This window comes from Protopterus annectens, chromosome 8.part1 (genome assembly GCF_019279795.1).
Source record: "Protopterus annectens isolate FY-2018-M chromosome 8.part1, PAN1.0, whole genome shotgun sequence".
Lineage (NCBI taxonomy): Eukaryota > Metazoa > Chordata > Ceratodontiformes > Protopteridae > Protopterus > Protopterus annectens.
The window spans coordinates 386501437-386526777 of record NC_056742.1 but is presented as its reverse complement, the minus strand read 5'-3'; the positions used below and the strand labels follow the sequence as shown (position 1 = coordinate 386526777).

Here is a 25341-nt window from a genome sequence, read left to right as displayed (position 1 = left end):
TACATTCATTTGAAGTGAACAGCTGGTCAGCAATACTGACAAATTTTGTCATGTCAATGTCGTACAAGTAGCCAATGGACACAGAGTGTGTAAAATTCTTTCTCCCTTATTTTTAGGCTCTACAAAGAAAACAAGGAGATGAATGGCCCTACTCAATGTAAAACTCCAAAACAACATTAAGCATAAAAATGAAGGATTACGTGTAAAGTAACTGTATCTTTGTGAAAAATAAGACAGAAATGATGCACTGTAAGAGCCTGCAACTCAAACGCTCTTCTTGCAGATGTCAGAGCAATAAGTAACAGTTTTCTAAGATAAGGATTTCAAATCAGTATTATGAGCAGGTTCAACTGCAAGTTTTTCCAGTACAATATTAAGATCCCAAAGAAGAAGCCACCTGCCTTTTAGGTGGACTGATATGCAAACCCCCTTGGATTCACTTGTGTTACAGTAGAAAGGGATCTATGACAAGACAAGCAGAGACAGATGAAAGGTCCATCCTGATAGCAGTGAAAAAGGCCAAGAGAGAACTCACACAAATCCTGATCCTGAAGAATCATGGGAGTGTGAGGCTTAGAAATCTTTTCCACTTACCCACGTATAATTATCTAGATGCAGGTTTCATTGTGTCCTTTAATACCTTCTGCACATCCTCAAAAAAAAAAAAAAAAAAAGGTGACAAAATGCATTAAAATTTCATCATCCAGGCGACCAGCTGAAGAAGCAGAAGGATGAGGGGATTCAAACAACTCCTGTCCTGTGCGAGAAGTCCATTGTGTGAGGAAGCTTGTGGTAATTGACCTTGGCCAGCAAGATAAGGGGAAATCACTGTTGCCTGGGCCAAAAGGGAATCACCACAATTATCTTTGTGGAGTTTTTTTAGAATCTTTAGAAGGATTCTGGTTATCAGAGGAAAGGGTGAAAGGCATGTATGAACATTCCCAGCGCAAGAAAATGAAAATGCATCCGTCTTCCATGCCTGTGTGCAAGCATTCACACAGCAGAATTTCCTTAACTGTCTATTGTGACTGACTGGAGGCAAACAGATCTTCTTCAGTTCCCCACAGATGGATTTTACCTGGAAGAATCCCAGGTTCTACTTCATTTGTGACAGTCGGTCTTGGTCCTGCACAACTTGTCTGCAACAATGTTTTGCTATGAGAACAAGTAGGTAGCCTGGACGTAAAGATTCCCACATCAAGTCTGCAAAGGGAATAGAAACTGTCCCACTAAGTACTACATTACTGTGGTGTTGTCTATGGTTACTAGCAGAGGGCCTCGAGTCCAAAGATGGTTCAGAGATTTGATTTATTAGAGAAGTCATTTCCTTTCACATTTGTGCATTTAAAGTTTGTCCTACTTGATCCAGAGGCCCTGAGCTTTCACAGTCTTGGATACAGCTCCCCAGCTAAAATCTGATGCATCTGTGGTTACAAATTGAGTAGGGTCTGGAAGAGAAGAGGAAGACCTGAGTTGAGAGATAAATTCACCCCCTCCAGAGTAGCTCCTTTTTCACAAACCCTGCCACTGGAATCTGAAATTAAATACGGGTGGTGCCAAGCCCTAAATGACTCGACAAACCACTAAATCTTAATTCTGGCCCAAGGGAATCTTAAGAACAACAGGGGCCATCAAACCTAGAATTCTAAGATATTGCCTGGCAGATACCTGAATCTGGTTGGAATCAGAAATTGTTCCTTGTAATATTCCACTAAGTCTTCAAGAAGAAACGCCATCATTGGGGATGTATCCAGTAGAGATCCAAGAAACACTATCATGTAGAATGGAATGAGAGAAGATTTCCCAATACTCACCTGAAATCGCAGACTGAGAAAATTGTTTATTACACAAGCCATAGATTCCCGACAGCCTGTGAAATAATCTGCAAAAATAAGGAAAGGGGCCAGGAAACTTCTATACATTCTTGGAACTGTTGATAAGCCAAATAGTAAGGCAGAAAACTGAAAATGTAAAGCGAACCCAAAAATAAAAAAAAAGCATCCAAAGTCTTTGAGAACTGAAATGTGATAAGCATCTTTTAAATCCAAAGTTACTAGAAAACAGAGGCAGAACAAGAGACTGAAAAGATAGCACTGTGAAGTTTAGGAATTTGATTTGAAGGTTTAGAAAAGAAAGGTCCAAGACAGGCCTCCAGGTCCCTTCTTTATTTGGCAGCAAATTCTTGATTAAAATCCTTTTCTTCTTAGGCCTGGGGGAACAGGTTCTAATACCCCCTGAAACATCTTATAGAAGGAACAGGAAGGTTTTACAGGGTGAACAGAGCGTATGCTCTGGAAAAGAAGGATGGGAATCCCAACGCCATCTGTAGTCTTTCAGAATTATGCTCAGTACCAAGGTGTCTGAAGTTATCTCGTGCCGCAAAGTAAATGAAGGACTCAGCTTTGGGAGAACTTTACAGGATTGTGGGAAGGGGAAAAAACTTTTGGGAAGTATACAATTAGTCAGTTTTCTTAGCGTGAACTCCGTTTTCAGAGAACCGTTCTTTCTAATTCGAAACTCCCTGCCACTGCACAAGTTTTGGTTTCCTGGACATTACTGAGGACACCTATTCCATTTCCTGAAAAGGAAACACAAACTGGAAGAGAAGTTTCTAGTATGTTTTAGAAAAGTTTCTAGTATGTTTTAGAAAAGAGAGAGTTGAAAAATCTGGGTAACCTCTTGAATTAACTTTCCCTTTTCATCAAACCTTTTAAGGACCTCCACAGAGGATGCATCAAAAACTTCTTTATCCAGGGGAATATTCAGAATCCCAGCTTTGACATCCTTTGGTAAGTGCTGAGAACGAAGCCAGGCAAATCTCATCACAAACACAGTAGCAGCTTCTCTGGATAGAGTATCAGAAGTTTCATCATAAGCACATTTTAAAGAATATTTAGTTACATGAAATACAGAAGGTAGCAAAAGACTTAGAAATGTTTTATCTTCTGAAGAATGGATGTCAGCAATTCATTTTCTTATAACTAGAGGAGGCTAGCAGAAATTTCGACATGCAAGTCTGACAATTTATTATTCTATAAAACTTTCTTCCCCAAGATATCAAAGGATTTTCCCAGTTTTTCAAAAGCAATAGGGCTACATGCAATAAGGTGATTGGCAGAAGCTGCCTTCCTCAAGGAAACTACTGCAGGATCTGACCTGGGGTTAGAAAAAAAGGAATTCATGGGTCTTTGGCTCCTTTTACAATTTATCAAACGTTCTTAAAACAGTTGTCTAACTATCAAACTAATGGCTGCCAAAAAAACATCCTCCAAGGCTGGCAACACAGAAGGAACAGCTGCAGGCTGATGAAAATCAACCTGTAATATATTATATCTTTATTGAGATTCTGGAATTTATTTTTGTTCCCACTGAAATAAGTATTTCATATGACAATAGTATCAGAAAGAGATAACTCTTCAGGAGTGTCAAATTTCCCATACTGCAGATAGAAAACCTGAACAACACAGGAGTCCAATATCTGTCCCGCCATCTGGGAGTCAGTATATGAGGGGGAGGGGGGGTGAGATAGAAATCCCAATTTTAAAAGAGAAGACTCAGCATTTAAAAGACTAAAAGGCACTAAATAAACCCTTAGTAAAACCCAGCCAATTCTCCCTGTTTTAGAAGAAATATGTCTACTTTTAGGTTCTCTTTTCCTGGCAGACCCCTCCCAGGAAAGAGTGGCTTGAAGGACAGTCCTCTCCTGAGGAATGCAGTTCCTCAGAGCAACTTAGGAAAGGAGTATAATATGGTCCCTTACATGATGCCAACAAGAGTGGTTCTCCCTTACCAAACAATGGCAGCTGAACAGCCACAGAGGACTTGCCAAATATTTATAGTAGGTCAAACAGACTGTCAGTATTTGAAAGTATCATGTTATGCAATGGTGAAGTATTATGGAGAATGTACTTTTATGTACAACATGTGCTAAATCAACCCAATACGTGCCCTATCACTACTGGCTGTGGTAAAGTGCTAGGCTTGCATTATGAATTCGTGACCAAGTATGGGATACATGGGTCACTGTGTTATCTGATGACAATCTCAGTGGATTAATGAGAGTATAATGAGATTGTGGTACTACCACAAAGATAACATGCACCTAAGAGCTGAACCAGTTGCTCTGGATTTGGGAACTTATGTGGACAGTGAACTAACTTTCGACCAACACGTGTCCACTGTTGTAAGTGTCTTTCTATTGTTACACAACTTATAAACAAAAGGATTGTGTCTGGAACTGGGGATGTCATTTTCCCCTTTACTCAGGCCACAATATGCCAGTCACTGAATAAAATTTTCTCTTTGGCATGTACCTGTCCAGACACATGCAACAAGTGAAACGTCCACAGACGCACTTACTGAAAGGATATAAGGCCTGAACAACACGTCTTACATGGACCAACTCAAAGCCAAAAGCCATATCACTATACTATACCCTACAGACTGCTAAGAGATGACTTGTGCTTGGCATACAATGTATCCTCAAAACCAATACTGAAGGATTTACAAGTCAAATGGCATCTGGAATACGCTGTCTAGGCATCTATAAATCTTCTGCAATATCAACAGAAAGGTTTAGAGGGCAGGTACATCTCGCAGAGGATTCCATTTTTATGGAACAGACTCCTCATCCACATCCCTGTCATACACAAGCACAAGTTAAATCTATGGATGGAAAACAGAAAATTTACCCCAGGACTGCCCGTGTACTAATGGACAGGCAGCTCCTAAAATGGTTTTATCACGTGCACGGGTCCCCTCAAATTACCACCAATGAGAATAACTGGGATCATACCATATGCAATTTATAATTCTTGACCAAAGGATAGGCAAGGCCAATCTACAACCAAATGGGATAGGCTATTTCAAGCACAGAAATTGGGAAACTGGCTAGGATTTAAAAAGGCTGCAAGGGCAGCTAGCCTAATACTTACCTATGAACCTATGTATGTTAGCTAGTACAAGGGACATATAATGGTGTACAGATAAGTTTTTGCATAAACTGAAATAAATTTCTAAATCACTTGGGGGGGCACCAAGCTCTACGGCCATTAGCCATGGTGGGTGCAATGGCTAGTGTGTTAACCTGACAGGGTGGTAGACATGGTCAGAACCTTACCAACCCAAAAGCCCATGGGGCCCAGCTTCATGGGAGCAACAGGTAAGCAGACTAAGGGAAGTAGGGCTTGGACAGCATAAAAAAGAGAAAATGTGGGTAGCAAAGTGGAATGTTGCAGGGGTTAACAATTCAAAAAGGGCGAGTGTTAGTGAAAATGAAGAGGGAGGAACTATGTTTAATCTTTTTTTAATAAGAGATTAAGTTCAAACCTCAAGAGTTAAAGTTAGAAAAAAGGGCTATATAAGTGGTTAGCTGCAATTTGGACAAAAGGAGGCCATAGAAGAGGAGTGTAGATTTTCAGCAACAAAGTCAGTGAAGGTAATCATTTGGCAGGTAGGTGACCGAGATGGTATACAGAATTGGTCCAAAGGTCTTTTTTATGGACCCAATGCACACAGTCTCAAAGTTTTCAAATTACTAACTGATGAACTTGCAGGTATTAAAGAAACAGGAAGACAAAGTAATCAGAGGGTGACTCGAATGTGGTGTTAGATCAGAAAAGGGATCAGAAATTTAGAACATTTAAATTTCACATCCAACATATGTAGCTTGCAGCTCTTAGAACTGGTCATGTATTGAATGAATTTCAGAGAATTTAGGGAGGGAAAATAGAAGCGGAAAGAGGGAAGTAGAAAAGAACCAACAAATTTACGTAAAATAGTAGTATTTGCATTCTTAGCACAGATTTTCTTAAATAAGATGTTAAATAATTTGCTGGAAGAATGTCCCACACCGATGGCACAAGTCTGAAACAATTTCAACACACATGTAATTAACAACAGTCGGCTGTAAGTGCAAGATGATGCAGGCACTGCTGAGCTTTTACAACTCAATAAATAGAACATTTTTCAAAAAAGTAATAAAACAGTGCTTACTGCTGCTGTATACATTATGTATGGATGTCATACACAAGGATTTCAGGAGGGCACACAATTTATAACAAAACAAAATGAAAAAAAAAATGTTCCTGAGGGATGTTTTCAGCCAAAAAAATATTTAAAGGATAGTGTGCAATGTACAAATCAGGCAATGTCATCACATACGGCTTCTGAGAAAAACACAGACTCACCAGGAGAGGAGAATCCTTGTGCCTCGACAAGGGCATAAGTCCCAAGGAAATGCATTTCACAGACAGGGAGTGGGCTGCCTCTGGAGTTACCAGTCTTTGCAACACAGGCATGAGGCAACTGGAATAAAAACGTTCATCTCCAACAGCCACGAGGTACGTTACAAAAATACCGCTTCCTCCTCCCAATATTTTCAATGCATCCTTCAACCGCTTCTAAACATAAACAGTAAAAAGAACACACGTCAAAATTACTCCATCATGTTAAAAAATCTTAAACAGGAGCATATGCTCAACATCTCCTCCAGCTGGCTTCAGTGGAAATAATACACACTGTATGGTATATTATGTCAGGGTGTCTACACACTGTATGGTATACGTCAAAATTACTCCATCATGTTAAAAAATCTTAAACAGGAGCATATGCTCAACATCTCCTCCAGCTGGCTTCAGTGCAAATAATACACACTGTATGGTATATTATGTCAGGGTGTCTACACACTGTATGGTGTATTATGTCAGGGTGTCTACACACTGTATGGTATATTATGTCAGGGTATCTGCACACTATATGGTATATTATGTCAGGGTGTCTGCACACTGTATGGTATATTATGTCAGGGTGTCTACACACTGTACGGTATATTATGTCAGTGTGCCTACACACTGTATGGTATATTATGTCAGTGTGCCTACACACTGTATGGTATATTATTTCAGTGTGTCTTTAAAAAGACTGTGTATGTGCCTATCAGCAAATCACGGTAATACAATAACCTTCTATACTAACCTTCTATACTACAGAATTTAATGATTTAGAATATTCCTTTGCACACAAATTGGTCTTACAAAGATAAATTTCATGAAGATTGTTCAGATTATGGTGAGAACAGAGACAGACACTGGCCAAAGTTCAACATTTTTCTTCTCTGAGACAAAGCCTCCACACTGCTATATACCCCAAACATATGCAAATGTGATAAACTCCGAGGCTGGCATATCCTGAGGAAATGGATGAAGCAAGTTTTAAAAAAAAGTGGCATCAGGTATTCCACCTTACATGAACAGTTTTTGCAAAAAAGCAGTCTTCTTCAAAAGGTTAATAATCCCCGCACACTCCCTCCCCTACCATTATACATACTATCAGAATACACAGAAACTTTCCATCTGAATAATTTGCAACACAAGAGTTCCACGTTTAGACTGCTAGAGGTCTTAGAAAATTGCAAATGGGCAGCTACAAATCAAATGACTGTTTATCTGGTGTAATAATTTTTTTTTTTGTGAGGACTAGAGTTCTAATAATTTAAGCACTGATCTCTGGAGTACTCGCGTACTAGGAAGCATCTGAACATGTAGGTAAGGCATACATATACACAAAATACCAACAGAAGGAACATCCACCAGTCTTGTTTATCAAAACTCATCACCTTAACTCAAACTTCTACCTGCCCCATCCTCCCAATCCCCTTCTGGCTCATCTTACATTGATGCATATGTATGGGTGTGTCTCGATGTTTGAGTGTATTGAATTAAACTGAATCACAGTGTCTACCACAAAACACCGATAATGCAAAAGTCAACACTCTGCGACACATGAGCCAAGCAATATCCTTAGTGTATGCAAAATTAAACTAAAACACACACAAAAAACATTTTTTTTGCAGGGGGGGGCCACCACCACACACCCCCTGCTAATTATCGGATACAATGTGATAAAGGAGTTAAAGGAGAAATTCCCCAACCGTGAGAACTGAATGATCTCGCACACCTGTTGACCATCTGCATATTCAACCAAATTTCAACTAAAACAGATGTACAAAATTCAGTGCTCCCATACATAAATATATAACTACCACCTTATATGTGAAGTATTACCTCAACATGTCTGCCTTATATTTGCCTCATTCTACTGGCTGCAAACAATCTCCCCGTCTTCCTTAAGTCAATCCTGCATAACCCTCCAAATCAACATTCTGTTTCAAAACATACCTTATTCTTTTATTCTCAATGGAAGCCAGGAGAGAAGTGCACTAAACAGAAGTTTATATTCATACATTCAAATAAAATGCAGTGAACAATATCATGTCACAGGGAGCACTGTAAACATGTAGCTATATTCCAATATAAAAGAAGCAAATAACTGCAAGCCATGCACAGAAATAATCTGTAGTACAGTTGTTACAGACTTGTCACGGACAGCAGTATATGAATTTGAGGCAGTTAGTCCTAATACAAAATCTGTGTAAACATGTAGCTTTTTAAGAAGCTATAAAGGTTAGTAAACTGTGCAGATTTTTTCTATAACTGAGCTTAGATAGAACTTTTGCTCACACTACAAGGAGAAAGTCAGGTGGGCAGTGAAGAAGCATTTAACAGTACACATAAACAACCACTGATGGAGAAAAGCTACATGTTTACACAGATAATGTAAATGAATGGTATGTCAAGATGGAGTGCCATGGCCATGTGTGCCCTTGATGGCATACTGGGCAAACTGCTAGGTATACCAATCAAACCTGTAGACTTTAAAAATAGGTACAAAGGCCCACAAAAACAGGTATATCCAGCCAAAAATCTGGACTTCTAATTAGCATAAAATTTGAATATCAAATAGCATTTTTCTCATTTCCAGTAGGAATGTGGAATGCTACTAAGAAACACGTTAAAAAAAGAGAGAGAGTGTAGCAAAATGATGGAAAAATATACACATTACCAAAGAGACCATGTAAAATCTGCATACTTTAATTAAAAGAATGGTATTGCAAAATTCTACCATATAAGGTCATTTATTTTTTGCCTCAAAAAAAATTGTGACAAGATGCAAGACAGGGATCCACCTTCCTTAAATTATTACTGCCACCAGTATGTTGGTCATGTAGTAGGGTTTTCTGTGTACTAGACAGTTTAAGGGAAAATAATTACATGTGATAAGAATTCCGAATATTGTATTAAGGGGAAAATCAAGCCAGAAAATGTGATGTACCTCCAAAACTAGGGACATCATGTGCAGGGTTAAATCAGGCATGTTCCTCCAAAATAGGGACATGGCGTGACATTTGCTGCTGCATGAAGTGCCACTGTGGACAGTCTTCTCCATCAGATGCCCACCCCCACTGGTGCAGGTACACAGCATAATGACCGTAATAACAAGCCATCGTCTGCGGTGAGCACATCAGTAGAAAAAGCTCGAGACAATTCCTGTGCCAGCAAACATTACTGCAGCATAAACAATCAAAGATGGCATGAAGGGGAGTATATACCTTACTGCTTTGTCTGGACATGTACGTGAAAGCAAAATGCGTGCTGAATAGAAGTGTGCATTAAACTTCCCTCAAGGGGATTGTCGTCAAGGGTGCCCACAAGCAGGTGCAAGGGGGTGAACTTGCACCCCCCTGGAATCGGCTGGCTTCTGCATCTGTGTGACCAATAGTTTACGTCTTCATCTTCGGCGCCTGCATGGAATTTGAATTCCAGAAGACGTTTGGACTGCGGACAAATATACAAGTGAGAGGCAGGTGTGCACACGTGTGTTTAAGTGGTACGTGTGTGGAAGAAATAGGTAGGAGTGTGTGGATGTAAGAAGTAGGTAAGTAATGGTAGGGTGTGTGTGTGTATAAGAATTACGTAGAGTGTGTATGTGTAAGTAAGAGGAGATAGAGTGTGTGTAAGGGGGGGTTCATATCTCAGAATTATCCAGACTTTTGCCTCATATTTTCAGTTTGTTTCTCATAAAACTGTTTTTCTGGCAAATCACTGAGGACTGAAGTCAGAAAATAATGGCAGACATTTGAATTTTAGACTTCATATCCACAGAAAATGCATACTAATGCAAACCTTGTTGTTTTATCCACTTTCTGAGGAGGTAGGGGCATGTATGTGTGTGCCATACCTCTCAAATGTACAGACTTTCACAGAATGTCCAGATTTTTGCTTTATATTTTGGTCTGCTTCTCATAACAAATCACTGAGGACTGAAGTCAGAAAATAATGGCAGACATTTGAATTTTAGACTTCATATCCTCAGAAAATGCATACTAATGCAAACCTTGTTGTTTTATCCACTTTCTGAGGAGGTAGGGGCATGTATGTGTGTGCCATACCTCTCAAATGTACAGACTTTCACAGAATGTCCAGATTTTTGCTTTATATTTTGGTCTGCTTCTCATAAAAAAATCGTTTTTTTTTTTACAAATCACTGGGATGAGCTAAGGATTAAAGTTACTAAATAATAAGAGTGTCAGACTTCATATCCTTCAGAAAATGCATTCTAATATAAATCCTGTTATTCTAGCAACTTTCTAAATGTGTCCCTAGTTTTGGGCCTCTGTTCCCAACATTATAACAGGCTTTCTCCAGATTTCATGTGCTAAGAGATTGAGGTGTGTGCATGTATATAACAGGGAGGTAGTCATACCCCTCAGCTGTCCAGGTTTTTGCCCCATGTTCCTCCTAAGAAAAAAAAACTGAAGTTGCGAAATAATGACAGAGATTTGAGTTTTAGACATCATATCCTTTAGAAAAAATGCATACCGAGACAAATCTTGTTATTCTAGCAATTTTTAAGTTCATGAGAGAAATATTTATAATATGTCCCTATTTATATAAGGCTGTGTCCAGATTTCTTGCACCAACAGGTTGAGGTGTGTGCGCATGTGAGAGAGAGTCAGCAGGTGGAATTTATTTCCAAGTGCATTTTCAAGGAACTGTGAGCTTCTAGGGAAGAGAAGTTTACTGCTGCTCATGCCAAGTCTGCTTAAAATGTCCAACTGTTTTGTTTAGCAAATGGTTTCATTAATGTGGTATAGAATTTTAAAGCAGTGTTAGTAGCACAGCAGGTAGCATACTTGCATCTTGATGTAGAGGGCTGTAGGTTCTACTCCCGTAGCAAGTAGATTTGAATTTTAAGGGGGTGGGGTGCTGCAGTCCTAAGTATGTCCTCTTTTGGATGAGATGCCTAGTAACTATGAACCTGTTTTTCAGCTTGTCACCCTTTCCCTATTGCAACATGCCAGCTCACTATTTTTTTAATGTAACATAGGCAATGTATTCTTCAAGGGCAGCAGGCGCTGAAATTGTAGATGAAACACTGAAATAAAGTTGTTTTCTAGCGGGGCAGTTTGTCATTATTGGTTCATATGTTTTGTTTCATTGCTTACTGGAAACGTCAAAACTATAAATTTAAAACACACTCTAACAAGTGTTGCCGTATTATACAAGGGATATAATTCAATTATTAAATATTATAATTAATACAATCAGGAAGGTGAATCAAAGAACCTTTGCATGGTCCTAAAAATGTGTGCAAGGGGCTTATGATGTGAAAACAGTCGAAAAGTAAACAACCTGCCACTGGCCAGATGCATTTTCTTTTGAATGTGTGTTTCAGTGCTGTTTCAGTGAATATGAGTTTCAAAGGTAGAGAAGTTTTAAGGCAAAGTCTGTTTTCATTATAAGACTATTGCTTTGTTCAGCAAATGTCTATCAGCGTTTGTGCTATAAAATTTGAAATAAAATTTGTAAATTAAATCCAAATATCTGTAATCATTGCAGAAGTAAAGTGTAAAACAGTATGCACACAGAGTTTTGAACAGTGTTTACAGCAATTGGGGAGAAACAGTCAAGTAATAGGACACTGGAATGGCTGCATGGGAGGGGGGCTAAGTGGAGGTCTCTGGGTTTGAATCCCCCCTGCAAAAAATCCTGTGGGCTCCCCTGATTGTCATAGACTATTACTGTGCTCAACAAGCATATTCTTGTGTCCTCCAATGTCAGTGACAGTGTCCCTTAATTCTGGACAGTTGGAAACCCTAGAGAATCAGGTGGATAACCAAATCAAAATCTGCCAGATCACCATCCGATGAAACAATTACAGCAGAAAGAAAATATGCATTTACCTGCTACCGGGCTCAATCCCAACTGCTGGGATAAAGGATACCTTCACCTTGATCTATGATAAGACTGACTAGCTTTTTTCTTTCACTAAAAACAGCAGATCCCCACATTCACACCCATTTCAAAATACTGTAGTAGGCAAGCACTGCCCATCTTTTATGAAGTTTGCCATTATGTCACAACACTACTGAGTTGCTATTGCAGGATTTAAAACTTTTGCTAGTATTCCAGAACTGCAGTATCCAGGTCAGCAGCGGCCAGGTTTCTCTGCCTTTCCTCATACTCTCTTACAGGTTCATACACAAGATTTTGTTCAGCATATTATATGCAACTCTTCCTTCTAACCCTTCCAAGAAATGCCGCTTGACAATTTTCTTCATTACTACTAGTTATAGTTTATCTGCAGTGGTGGTGATGCGGTACCGTTGTCGCCTCACAGTAAGACGTTGTCATGTTCGATTCTCAGCTAGAGCATCTTCTGTGTGGAGACATGCGTGAATGGGTGTACCTTCATTGAAGGTTGTGCGCCAGGGCTGGAAACTCGGCACGTAAAAATCTACTGCCAATCATTAGTGGACCGGAGTTCCGCTGTGGCGACCCCAACCGGGAAAAGCCGAAAGACACCACCACTACTATTTATAGTTTAAATTTTCCTAAACTATTAATGATTTACATGCTCCTTAAAACTTATTCCCGACTTTAACCTTTCAGGCTGCATGTCCTCAAGAAAGATACATTACAAATGCATCTTTCATGTCTCTAGTGTTACAACGTGCAGCCACTGACTTTATACTCATTTACAAAATGTGTTTCAAAACATTCTGTACGGCAAGATGACTGATGTTTAGTGTAATGCATGTCATTATATCTAGCTTCAAATAAAACAATTCAGTTAAGCCTTCTAACTTGCATCCAACATAAAGCTGCATTACATACACTAATCTCACCACTGCTGTTGTATTATTCCGAATACAATTCTTCCGATTCATTACAGTCCAGAATCCTTTATTAAAGCACTCAGTACCTCACAAATCTTAGTGCTGGAGCTTTTCTCCTTGGTCTTCTAACGTAAATGGGATATGCTAGGCTGGAAATGCCCTCAAGCAACTATCCATCTTATAGGGACCATACCGCAGTTGTTTAAATTACCTATGTGACGCCCGTGCCCTGGCCCAGCAATCAAGGAGCCTCAATCCTCACCACTAACACCAGTGAGGGGCATCCACATAAGGAAAGGATAATAAATACACACAAAGTAAGGTACAATTTCCCTTAAGAGCACACAGAGATCACAGTCAGTCTGGGGCTGGTTTCTCCCTTTCTCTCCAGGTCCCCAATAAGACTCCCCACTAGCACAGCTATATGGTCCAGCTCTCAGCCTAGTGGGCAAGCTAAAACCTCCATAACCCTCTCTGTCCAACCAGTGCTTCGTGTCCCTGCCCAAGTAGCTGACACACACACTTTGAGATAAGAGTGTATACAACCACACAGACACTCCTGTGGAAGGCCAGCACAGGTTTTCGAGCTGTGCCCTTTATGCCCAGTCTAAAAGGTAGTACCAGCTGCACCACCTACTAATATCGGCTACTCAAAGGCCCTTCTGAAAGGGTGTCCAATTATTACTGTGCACTATTATTATCCAAATGTAAGTGTGGCTGAACAGTCAAGGCTGATTAGAGGGACTTGGTACAGTATTCACTATATACATGCAATATACTCTAGAGCTTAAATTAGCTCTACATAAAACCACCACAGTTGAAAGGTTTAAAAAATATTTAATAAATAAAAACACAAGACAATACTTCTTACTACACAGTGCTAGTCAAGAGTTCAGAGATCACAGAGAAATACTTAAAATAATACCGTAGAAAATCTCTGACATCAACACAGAAAAACAATTTGTCTAATTTTCCTAATTCCTAGCTATTTCTTAGAGAAAACACAGTTCTAAATAACTTACATATAGAGCAAATCAGTGCTGGTGATGTTGGATGTTCTCAAGACAAAATGCTCTGAGCTCTCTGATTCTCTCTCTCTTTAAATTGATAATGCAGAGCTGCTTCACATGACATCATTCTACACACTTCTATGGTGTTCCCAGGCTAACAAAAACTACATTTACATTCTTTACACCTGGTCAGAAACCACAGCAATAATGGACACTTGTACGTGCAAATTCTAGCCATTAACTCTGGTCTTAAAACAATAGACAGGAAGCCTCCCTCTAGACATATGGGCTCCTAATTTTGACAAAGACAGTCATGAAATGCTTGACAGCTTTCTTACAGCAGAGTACACTCTGTTACATGTTTGCAGTTCAATATCCAATGCAGTCTTTTCACATTTAAGAGAACAAGCCTGTGGCTTACATTAACATTTACAAATGGCAGAATTCTGTAGATAATTCTATCTGGCTAGGCTGGCAGCCTTTACCTATCTTCACAACCTAAACAACAAAAGATGTCACAATCAATACCAAAAGGATTAACTTTCTAAGATGGCACCATTATGAAAGTTGTAGGGCTTGTTCACTTAGTGTATCAGGCTGTAAAGACTGGCTAACTAACTATATTACCACTGGTGCCATTTTTATTTTTCCTCCCCATCACCAAATATCATCAAATTCAAAATATTTTTAATACAAAGTTAACATACAAACCTAACAATGCTAAGACTATAAAATGTAGGTAAGTCTCACAGCAGCATTTTGAGGTCAAAGCAAAACGGATCCAAACGGAAATTTAAACTTAAACCAGTAATAAACTTTTATTTGAATTTGATCACCAGGCTAATGCACTTACGCGCACACACAGTATCGTTTTCAAACTACAGCCAAAGGTCACAGAAGCATTACGATTTGTAAAGTCAGATTATATACACAAGATATACAGTTTCAACAAACAAGGACATGAAAAATTAAGAACAACATTAAAAGTTAAAAACAAGGAAGCTACAATGACGGTTAAGTTTCATATTTCAGTACTAATATAGGAGCATCTTGAAAGTCCCTTGCTTATCTTCATCACTTGTTAGGTCAGACCATAAAGTAGTTTCCTTCAAAATAAAACTGAAGCCAGAGATCCCTTCTAGTACCTTAAGAAATTTCATTAAAACAAACTTCCTACTCCTAAAGATACATCGACGAGCTTGAAATCACATCACAGCATCTCTAACGTCTGTATATGAACTAATAGTAAACCTTTAATTTTCTCTTATCACCATATAGCCAATATACATATCTATATATATATATATATATATATATATATATATATATATATATATATATATATATATATATATATACATTTTTTTCTTCATTTATTTTACACATGTGATATGTGTGTGTATTGAAAGAAAAATGCAACTGACTTCTCTCAGGACATATAACCCAATTTTCACCACCCTCTGATTTTCTCTCATTTAACTTTCTAAAACAGCTATTCTTCATCCTCTATACTACATATTTTTTTCAACTGTCTTGTACAAAAGTGGGTACCTGCTGGCTTTGTACATAAAGCTGTTTAAATTTGTTTGATGTTTTCTTTGTATTCTTGTTTACAGGACCTATTCTGTAACATTTTTCACTGTTTATACTCAGGATGAGACAAACTGATCAGTCTTGACCAGTGCTCTCCCAAATTCAAATCAACAGGAAATTACCTCAGTAAAATTATTCTGGGTGAAGATCGTTAAGGACCTGCTTGCACTTCATGCCTGGTTGCAGCCACTGAAAGTAAAAGGCATCAAATGTGGGGGAGTAAGAAGCATGTCCTATGCAACCGAAGTGGAATCCTTCAAGGCCCCAGGGCCAGTGGAAACTACAGCCCAAACTGCAGAATCCTATATAAATGCATTCTACGGACATCTCCAGGAATGCATGGATCATGCTATCCCAAACAAAACCAAGACCAGTCTGGTGGACCCCTGCCATAAATAAACTGTACAACAGAAGGAGGAAGCTACTACATGATAGAGCAAAATCCCTAATAGGGAAGGCATCTCTGATCAGTACTAGCAAAAAATTACAATCCCTCATAAAATCCTCCAAGGCCAGCTTCGAGAGAAAAATTGCACAGGACACCAAAGACAATCATAAGGCTTTTTTCAGTTATGTTAGAAACCTGGGATGCAACTCCCAGACTTGTTCTGAGTTGATTCTAAATCCTGGCAGACAGGTTCAGTGCAAACAAGAGCAAATATCTATCCCGGCAGAAGGCTGCCTCCCAAACATCTCAGATGCTCAGGTGAAGGCTGCCCTCTCCAAAGCAAAAAATACTGCTTCCATGGGACCAGGTGGCGTCCCAGGTTGCGTCCTAAATGAACTACAAGAGGAACTAATCCCTCAAATAAAACAGCTATACAATCTCAGCCTCACTACAGGATATGTGCCCACAGAATGGCGTGCAGCAACAGTGGTCCCACTCCACAAAGGTGGAGCATCCCCATAAGCCTGACTAGCTTAGTCTGCAAGGCTATGGAGAGGATCATCATGGAGCTCATAAACAAAGACATTGGGGACCTACAGACACTAGATCCTACCCAGTTCGCTTTTTCAAGGGCAGATCCTGCCTTTTGAACCTGGTTGACTTCTTTGAAACAGTCACCAAAGCCATAGATGAAGGAAAGGTAGTCCACACAGCCTATCTGGACCTTGCAAAGGCATTTGACACAATACCCCACTGGCATCATAGATAAGCTATCCAGCTTAAATATAAACCCCTATGTCACAAGATGGGTTGCAAACTGGCTCAAAGACAGAACCCACAGAGTGAGAGTTGCTGGAGCCATGTCAGACTCAAAACCGGTCACAAGTGGCATCCCACAGGGTTCTGTCCTGGGACCACTCTTGTTACTGCAAACTTAATCAACTCTCCAGCTGACACAAACATCCTTCAAAAAGGTCTCACAGAGACAGATAACTGGTGCCAGCGCCATGGTTTAAAGCTAAATGCCAAAAAATGTATAGTCATACCCTTTGGCAAAAACAATGTGCCCATAAATTACCACATAGGGAAACCCATTAAGTACAGAGAAAGTTATTAGAGACCTGGGGACCCAAGTTGATAGCAATCTATCCTTTGAAAACCACATTGCCAAAGTGGTTAGAAAGACCTTCTACATAGCCCACCTCATCACGAAGGGTTTCACATCTAGATCAAGAGAGGTAATCGTGCCTTTATTCATCCCTCATCAGGCCCATCATAGAATACAATGCCCCTTTTGGGATGTACCTTACCCGACACCTGCAGCAATTAGAAAGACCCCAAAAGTATCTCACCAAGAGGATCAAGGGTCACAAACAGATGCCATATACTGCTCGGTTAAAAAAACTCCAGCTCTACTCAGTTGCATTCTATGCCTGACATACAAAGCTATGTCAAATCCAGAATTAATGGACATGCTCCACCTCAGTAAATCTAAATCCCTTAGAGCCACCCACAGAAATAAATAGAACTTGCTGGAGGGACAGGTTCATAACCCAGAGGGAATAGAATTCCAGTTCATGTGAGGCAGAGCACCTCACTGAATCAGCACCTCACTGAATCTCTTCAAGAAGAATCTCGATAAGTGGATGGGGTATCGTAGATTTGTCCCAGGGATTACTCCTGTGTCACTATTAGACAGAGGCACAGTAAACTAAACCTTAAAAAAGGGCACAGTATACTCAAATCAAACAGAATCGGGCTAGGCTTATAATTGCCCCAGGGCAGATAGCCTAGTATGAACCTATGAACCTATGAACAATAGAATAGATCACTACCTCCAACAGTGTCAAAAAGCTCTGTAAATGCTAGTAACATTGAAATAAACAAATGGGTCCCAAAACAGGGTACATGACAAAAGTCCAAAACCAGCAAGTACATGTCTCAGAACTTCAGACACTTGTGAGACTACCACTAAAAAATAGCTTCTGCTTATTATGCAGAAGTCAAGATCACTACACCTCAGAGTAAGGGGAATATTACATTGTACAAAACCTCTTACCTTTGTGTACATATACAAGCAGTCACCCCTCCCAATTTTTCACCCACTGCCTGCCGATCATTAGCCCTCTTCCCTGACAACTGACTCATTCATTACCCACTACTGGAACAAGGGTTAAATGGGACAGGCTGTCATTTATGCAACCACCGAGAGCAATTCAGAATTTTTTTTCTTAGGCCCTATATCTCCCATGCATACTTAGTTTCCACACGGGAAGGGAGCATGCAATGGGCTGACCATGCTGACCACACCTGACGTCTGTAACAGGCATTACAGGCAAGCAGCCTTAGCTCTACCCTCCTGTCCTCAAGCTTGAATGGTGATTCCCGTGTCCACCACAAATTACACCACTCCATCTGCTCACAGACAGCCTGCAACTCCTCTCTCTTCTTGGGAGTGGCAAGTGGGTCACACCCCTTCAGTCCTTTCCCTTCCTGCTTGGTTACTCCAGTGCCAGGAATCCTAATTGAATGCCAGTCACCTGAGTCGTAGTCAGGGCTCTGTCCCTCTATGCTATGTAGCTAGGCAGCAACCACACTTTTGCAATCAAAATACAAGAACAGTGGTAAGTCTCAGAAATATAAATGGCTCTCTCCTCGAATGTTAGGGTGGACTGGCTGAAACCTGCAGATGTTACCTCTCAACTTGTAAGAGCTAAAAACTGCAAATTATGGCCATGTGCAGAATGCCACTAAACTAACATTCTACCAATGATGGACTCCACTCAACTGCAATGAAAATAACCTGCCCACAACGACATACAGGCATCAGATAGTAAAATTATGATGATCTTCAACATAGACCTCATTGCATGCATCATTATATAAACATTTTACATGATTATCTAATGATGCACTTTTTTCTATATCCCACATTTTCCTAGCATATTTTACTTTATATTTTTGCATAACAAATGCAGTTATTTAATTTATTAATTTGCATTAAATTATATAGATTTAAAAAAAGAAAAAAGTTAGAGTTACTCAAGTCTTCACTGAAAAGACCATAACTCAGAAGTAAAAGCCATAAATAATAAAATAATAACTAGACAGGAGAAATAATCTAATGTAATCATTTTGCGCAGTAAAACTCCATGCCCCGACACTAAAATATTCACATCACTCGTTAGACCTGTGAGCCTTTGAAACCTAAAAGCCACTTAGTTGTCACCTCACGCATGGTGGCTACACGTCATGGTACACAGCTCCCATCAAAAAAAATTTACTACCCAGCATGCAGCAGCTCCTATCAAATAAATGTACTACCCAGCATGCAGTGTTGTTAGTCATCATAAGCATTTTATGGACTTCACTGGGTAGAAAACATCATCCAGGACTCGTTTGGAAATGATGCTGAATAACCTATGCGGGTTTATTACTCATTTACTTTTTGTTACATAGTATTACGAAAAGTAGCCATTCAGTTACAACAATAAATAAAAATGCACAACCTAATGTCATCCTGTAACTGAAAATGTGTCAACAATGACCCTAATAACCCTGACCCTGAATAGCATCCTGCCCTCACCAAGAATGATACCTCAGTATAAAGAAAAAATGATCAATTTCAACAACTGGCTAAGCTTCTGGTGTCATTCAAAGGGGATCCAGTGTCTGTCAGCCTGGGATGACATTCTCAACAAGCCACTTTGCTTCACAAGAGACGGCTTGCACCTGTCACCCCTAGGCTTTCGAATACTGGCCAAGGCTCTTGCTGTCTTGCTGCCCCCATAGTGCCTTTTTTAGGCAAGGCTCAAAAGTCAAACCCACCTCCTTAAACAGCACAATTAACAAGGGTATACTCACGCCAGGAGTTTAAATCTCAAAATGCACGCACTCGAAGCACTCCTCAGTATGGAGAAATTCGACATCTGTGCAGTAACTGAAACCTAGTTCAAGGCTCCAGAGAGCACCCCAGCACTACCGGGCTACAACTCATACCACACATTTCGGCCACAGAACACGGACCGAAACACAAAAGGAGGGGGTGTATCCATATTCATCAAGGATACCTACACCTCCAGGTTAGTGGCTCAGCATGATACCTCTGAGATCATCCATGTGCAACTATCATTCAAATCTGCAATGCAAATTGTGACCTGCTACAGATCACCCTCCATGACCCAGGACCACCACATCACCTTTCTGGAGACATTGGAAAACATGAAGGTCCTACCAAACACCCTGATATTGGGCAATTTCAATTACCCTACCATTCACTGGGAAAACTACTAGAGTACAAATTCCCAGGCCCAGCTCTTCCTGGAATTCATCATCTCAAACGCCCTGATCAGCTGGTAAACTCCCCTACCAGAGGTGAAAACTTATTGGACCTGGTCATCACCAACATGGGCAACAGGTGTTCCACACCAGAGGTCAACCCGTCACTGGTTAGATCAGATCATAAACTAGTCACTCTGGATGTCCACAGCCCACCACCACCCCAACTACGGAAACCACAGTAAAAAAATTTTCTAAAAGCAAACTTCACCTTACTTAAAACAGAGGTGGCAAGTTTCACAGCCCCCACGCTAAAGGATAACGCTGCCAAAGATGCAGAAACCTTTAAAAATGCACTCTATGAGCACCTACAAAGACGCATGGATCGTGCCATCCCTAGCAAAATCAAGACTCACTCCTCTAAGAGAAGGAAACCAGTTTGGTGGACCCCTGCAATAAACAGGCTATACAATAGATGAAGGAAACTAGTTCAGAAAAAAAGCAAATCCCAAGAAGGAAAGACATCCCTGATCAGTATCAGTAAGAAACTGAGGTCCCTCATGAAATCATCCAAGGCTAACTCCGAAAGAAAACTAGCCAAGGATTCAAAAGATAACCACAAAGCCTTCTTTAGCTATGTTAAGAATCTAAGTGGCAACTCGCAGATATGCACTGAACTAGTGCAAAACAGCACAAAATATACTGAACCTACTGATATTGCCAACATCCTGGCAGATAAAATTCAGTGCAAACTTCAACCCCCTCTCACCTCCAGAAGGGCCCACAACAATACCGGAAAAGTGTAGTGTCCCAAAAATCACAGACGCACAGGTGGAAACAGTCCTTTCAAAAGTCAAAAACACAGCATCAATGGGACCAGATGGTGTCCCAGGTTGCGTTTTGCACGAACTACAGAACGAACTAAACCCCCACCTAAACACGCTGTTCAACCTCAGCCTCTCCACAGGCTACGTGCCCATAGAATGGTGCACAGCAACGGTTATTCCTCTCCACAAAGGAGGGGCCACAACTGACCCTGGTAACTATCGCCCCATAAGCCTGACTAGCCTGGTCTGCAAGGCTATGGACTGCATCATCATAGAACTCATTAACAAAGACATTGGGAAACTCCAAACACTTGACCTGACCCAGTTTGGCTTTGTTAAGGGCATATCATGCCTACTAAACCTGGTTGACTTCTTCGAGACCGTCAACAAGGCCATAGATGAGGCAAAGGTGGTACACACAGCCTACCTTGACCTCACCAAGGCTTTCGACATCATTCCCCACTCTGGTATTACAGAAAAACTCACCAGCCTGAACATAAATCCCTATGTCATGAGATGGGTTGCCAACTGGCTTACAGACAGAATTCACACGGTAAGAATAATGGGCTCCAGGTCGACTCTAAACCAGTCGCAAGTGGTGTCCCGCAAGGCTCGGTCCTGGGACCCCTCAGTATATACTTCTCAGAAGTACAGGAAGACACAGGAGGACTATGGCTAACCAAGTTCGCCGATGACTGCAAACTGGGAGCCTTAACTGACTCTCCAGCTAACACGGACATCCTTCAAAACGGCCTTACTGAGACGGACACCTGGTGTCAATGGCCTCAAGCTAAATTCCAAAAAATGCAGAGTCATCCCATTTGGGAAAAACAAAAAGCCCACGAATTACCACATAGGTGTCAGCCCCCTAAATACAGAAGAGGTAATAAGAGATCTGGGGACCCAGGTAGATAGTAATCTCTCCTTTGACAATCATATTGCCAAAGTAGTTAGGAAATCCTTCTATGTGGCCCATCTAATTACTAAAGGGTTCGCATCTAGAAATAAAGAGGTTATAGTGCCACTCTACTCGTCACTCATTGGACCCATCATAGAGTACAATGCCCCATTTGGGATGTACCTCACAAGACACTTCCAACAGCTGGAAAGACCACAAAAGTGCCTCACCAAGAGGATTACTGGTCTCAAACATATGTCCTATGCAGCCCGACTGAAAAAACTCCAGCTGTACTCAGTGGCATATCGCTTACTCAGAGGTGATCTCTGCCTGACTTACAAAACCACGTCCAACTCAGAATTGATGGACATGCTCCACCTAAAGAAATCCAAGTCACTGCGAGCCAAGTGCTCTAGTGAGCTAAACCTCGCCACAACAATAAATAGAACATGCTGGAGGGATAGATTCCTGTCACAGAGACTCCCCCATGCTTTGAAATAAAATTCCAAATGACATCAGACAGAGCCCCTCACTAACACTCAAGAGAAATCTTGACGAGTGGATGGGTAACAGAAAATACACCCCTGGGATCACTTCATTGGCTCTGCTTGACAGAGGATCAGTTAATTAATCAATGGGGCGGCGAAAGCAGACACACTCTGGCAAGGCTTATAAATGCCCTTGGGCAGATAGGTTCATAGATAGGTACTAGGCTATGACATATTACAGTCAGAAACTAAGGCACAAAACAATGGGAAAGGTCACCACTAAAATGGAAAAAATAGATGTAATGTTCGAAGAGGTTGCTGCAAAAATAACTGGACATTAAAAAATGATTTAAATTTTAACATATTCATTTCCCAACTACACAAATGACCTAGTTCATCTCTCACCCACTTGAACCACAATGTCGGTTACAAGAACAATGGCAAATGCAAAATGTATACACATACTAACAAGTTAGTGTTACCAGTTTAACCAGCGAGTGTTTTGGGGGTGAGAGGAAGAGTACTACACAGAAAGAACACACAAACTCCACACGGACAGTGACAGAAGGACAGCAAAGGACTGAACACCACCCTGCAGCTATAACCAAAAGATCTCATACACTGAGCTGGCAACTAGGGGAAATTGTATTTCTACCTTACTTAAGGATACTTACATGTGGCCACTTGTCCAATACAGCTCTGCCTGAAAATGTATTTCTGAAACACAAACAAGGCTTGGGAAGCAAAGACTGGAGAGTGTACTACAAAAATAAATACTAGGAAAAATATATAGATCTCCTTACATTTTTGTGTAATGTTTATACACACCAGTTACTGCAGGTCTGTGTGTTGCATACATACACCTACATGACACACACAATTTCAACAAGATGCCCCAGCAAAATCAAGCTTTTTGAATGTTAGTATGCAGTAAACTCAATAACGGAGACTAAGATCCTAGATCCTTTACATGAATACGAACACAACGTACAGCTTTAGTCTCGTCCTGCTCCACAGCATATTCTTAGCTGAAATGCTGAATCATTACATTTCACCAGCTACATGCCTAGCGTGTGTTTTTTTTTTTTTTACACACACTAACCCCTCCCCACCATTCCTCTGCCTGCAAAGTCCTGGTGCCTCTCCTCAAGCTTCAAAGCAAACCAGAGAGGATATGAGAGGAACCCCAGTACAGAATCATTCCAAAAACAGGGCAAAAGAGTTTTTCCTCAGTTGCCAACCTGTATCTCCACCTTCTGCACGTGACTTGATTAGTTCAATACAGTCCATGCTACCATATGTACACTTTCTGTTGCACGATTCCTGTACCTTCATCTAAGCTAGAACTTCTCATCTCCACCAAGGTCCACAACCAGATAGGAAACCCACCCAGGGTGGGCAAATCCAGCATTTAAGATGTTCCTTACCATTTCCATATCCACTCCAGGTCAAGCCATCCAGTGTCCAGGACCACTACTCAAATACTCCTGGGTTGCAGTCAATCTTCCTTCCCTTATGACAACAAATCATACTCCATTAAATATTACCCACCTTTTGCACCCACCAACAGACAGCTAAGAAGCTGGAATAGGGAACTGCAGAATACCCTTCTTCAGTTTTAAGCTACTTTATTATGTTCTTTGATGTTTAAATAGGGACATTACACAACAAAGGTATTATGAAGGAATGCAGCAAACAAGGGTATACAAACTCTACAGCTATAGGTGTCCCTTAAAGGGATGCAAACAATGAAATAAATGTAACACACTGTGTAAAAGAACTCAGAAGGCAATTGCTGGAAATTTTCTACACGGCAGTACACACCTATGACATTACCAAAATGGAAGTTTTATTTTATCAATAACTTTGTCAATAATACTACAATATACTAAAATCCTCCAAGGAGGAGACATTCACTTGAATTCTGGCCCCTTCTATTGCAAACACCACAACTCTAACCCACAATGCCCTCTACACCAAACCAATACCAAAATTCAGTTCAACAGAGCTTCTTATTATTTTCCTGAAAATAAACAAATATAAAACAATGTGCACCACTTTTACATCCCTCCTGCCAACAATACAGCTACCTTGGAAGAAAACAATTACACAAGAAAAAAAATACTACAGGCGATGTGAATGTCAACTGGCCGGACATAAACTAACCCCCTTACACCTAGCTCAAACTTATATGGTTTCACACAACTAATTATTAGCCACACACATTATAGCAAGACTGAATCCTAACATCAGACCCTAGTAAATTCATCACCACAGGTCAATGTCAGACACTCTCAGTGACCTTCTCCCAATCTATACAACCAGACATCTCACACATCAACTTAAACAGCATGTTTATAAAACACACAACCCGTCCAACTTTAACTCAGATATATTCATTAATACTCTATCATCTTAACTAGAACATCCTGAAAATCCTCCCCTTGGATGCCGCTGTAAATTAATTCAATACAACTTTCCTAAATATCCTTAAAAGCCTTGCACCTCCTAGAAGGAAGAAAATAAACAGAAATAATGCAAATTGGCTGTCCAAATATAGTAAATGCTAATGCACCTTAGAGAAAAAGAATGGAAAGATGTACAACACGACACTACAGAAAACTTTGCAACTGTACTAAAAACCAAATAAACGACAACAAAACAGTAGAACAAATTTGAGGACAGTAAACACAAATTTAGATTTCTTTAATGGCTGACCAGAATTTTTTTTAACATCTTGGCGAAAAATTCATCACTAAGCCCTCTCCCAGTAACTTGCCACTCAAACCTGCAATAGAATTCAAACCTGCAATAGAATTCAACTCTTATTTTAGAGACAGT

The 25341-nt window shown here is 40.3% G+C and overlaps 1 protein-coding gene across 1 annotated transcript in view; it reads right to left on the bottom strand.

Annotated features, from left to right (window-relative positions):
* DHODH (dihydroorotate dehydrogenase (quinone)) overlaps nt 1–25341 on the bottom strand; it is a 414606-nt gene that overhangs the window by 384587 nt on the left and 4678 nt on the right. The window contains exon 2 of the mRNA XM_044081957.1: nt 6189–6401. Within this exon, the coding sequence (XP_043937892.1) occupies nt 6189–6401 (213 nt within the window). The remainder of the gene's footprint in view (nt 1–6188; nt 6402–25341) is intronic.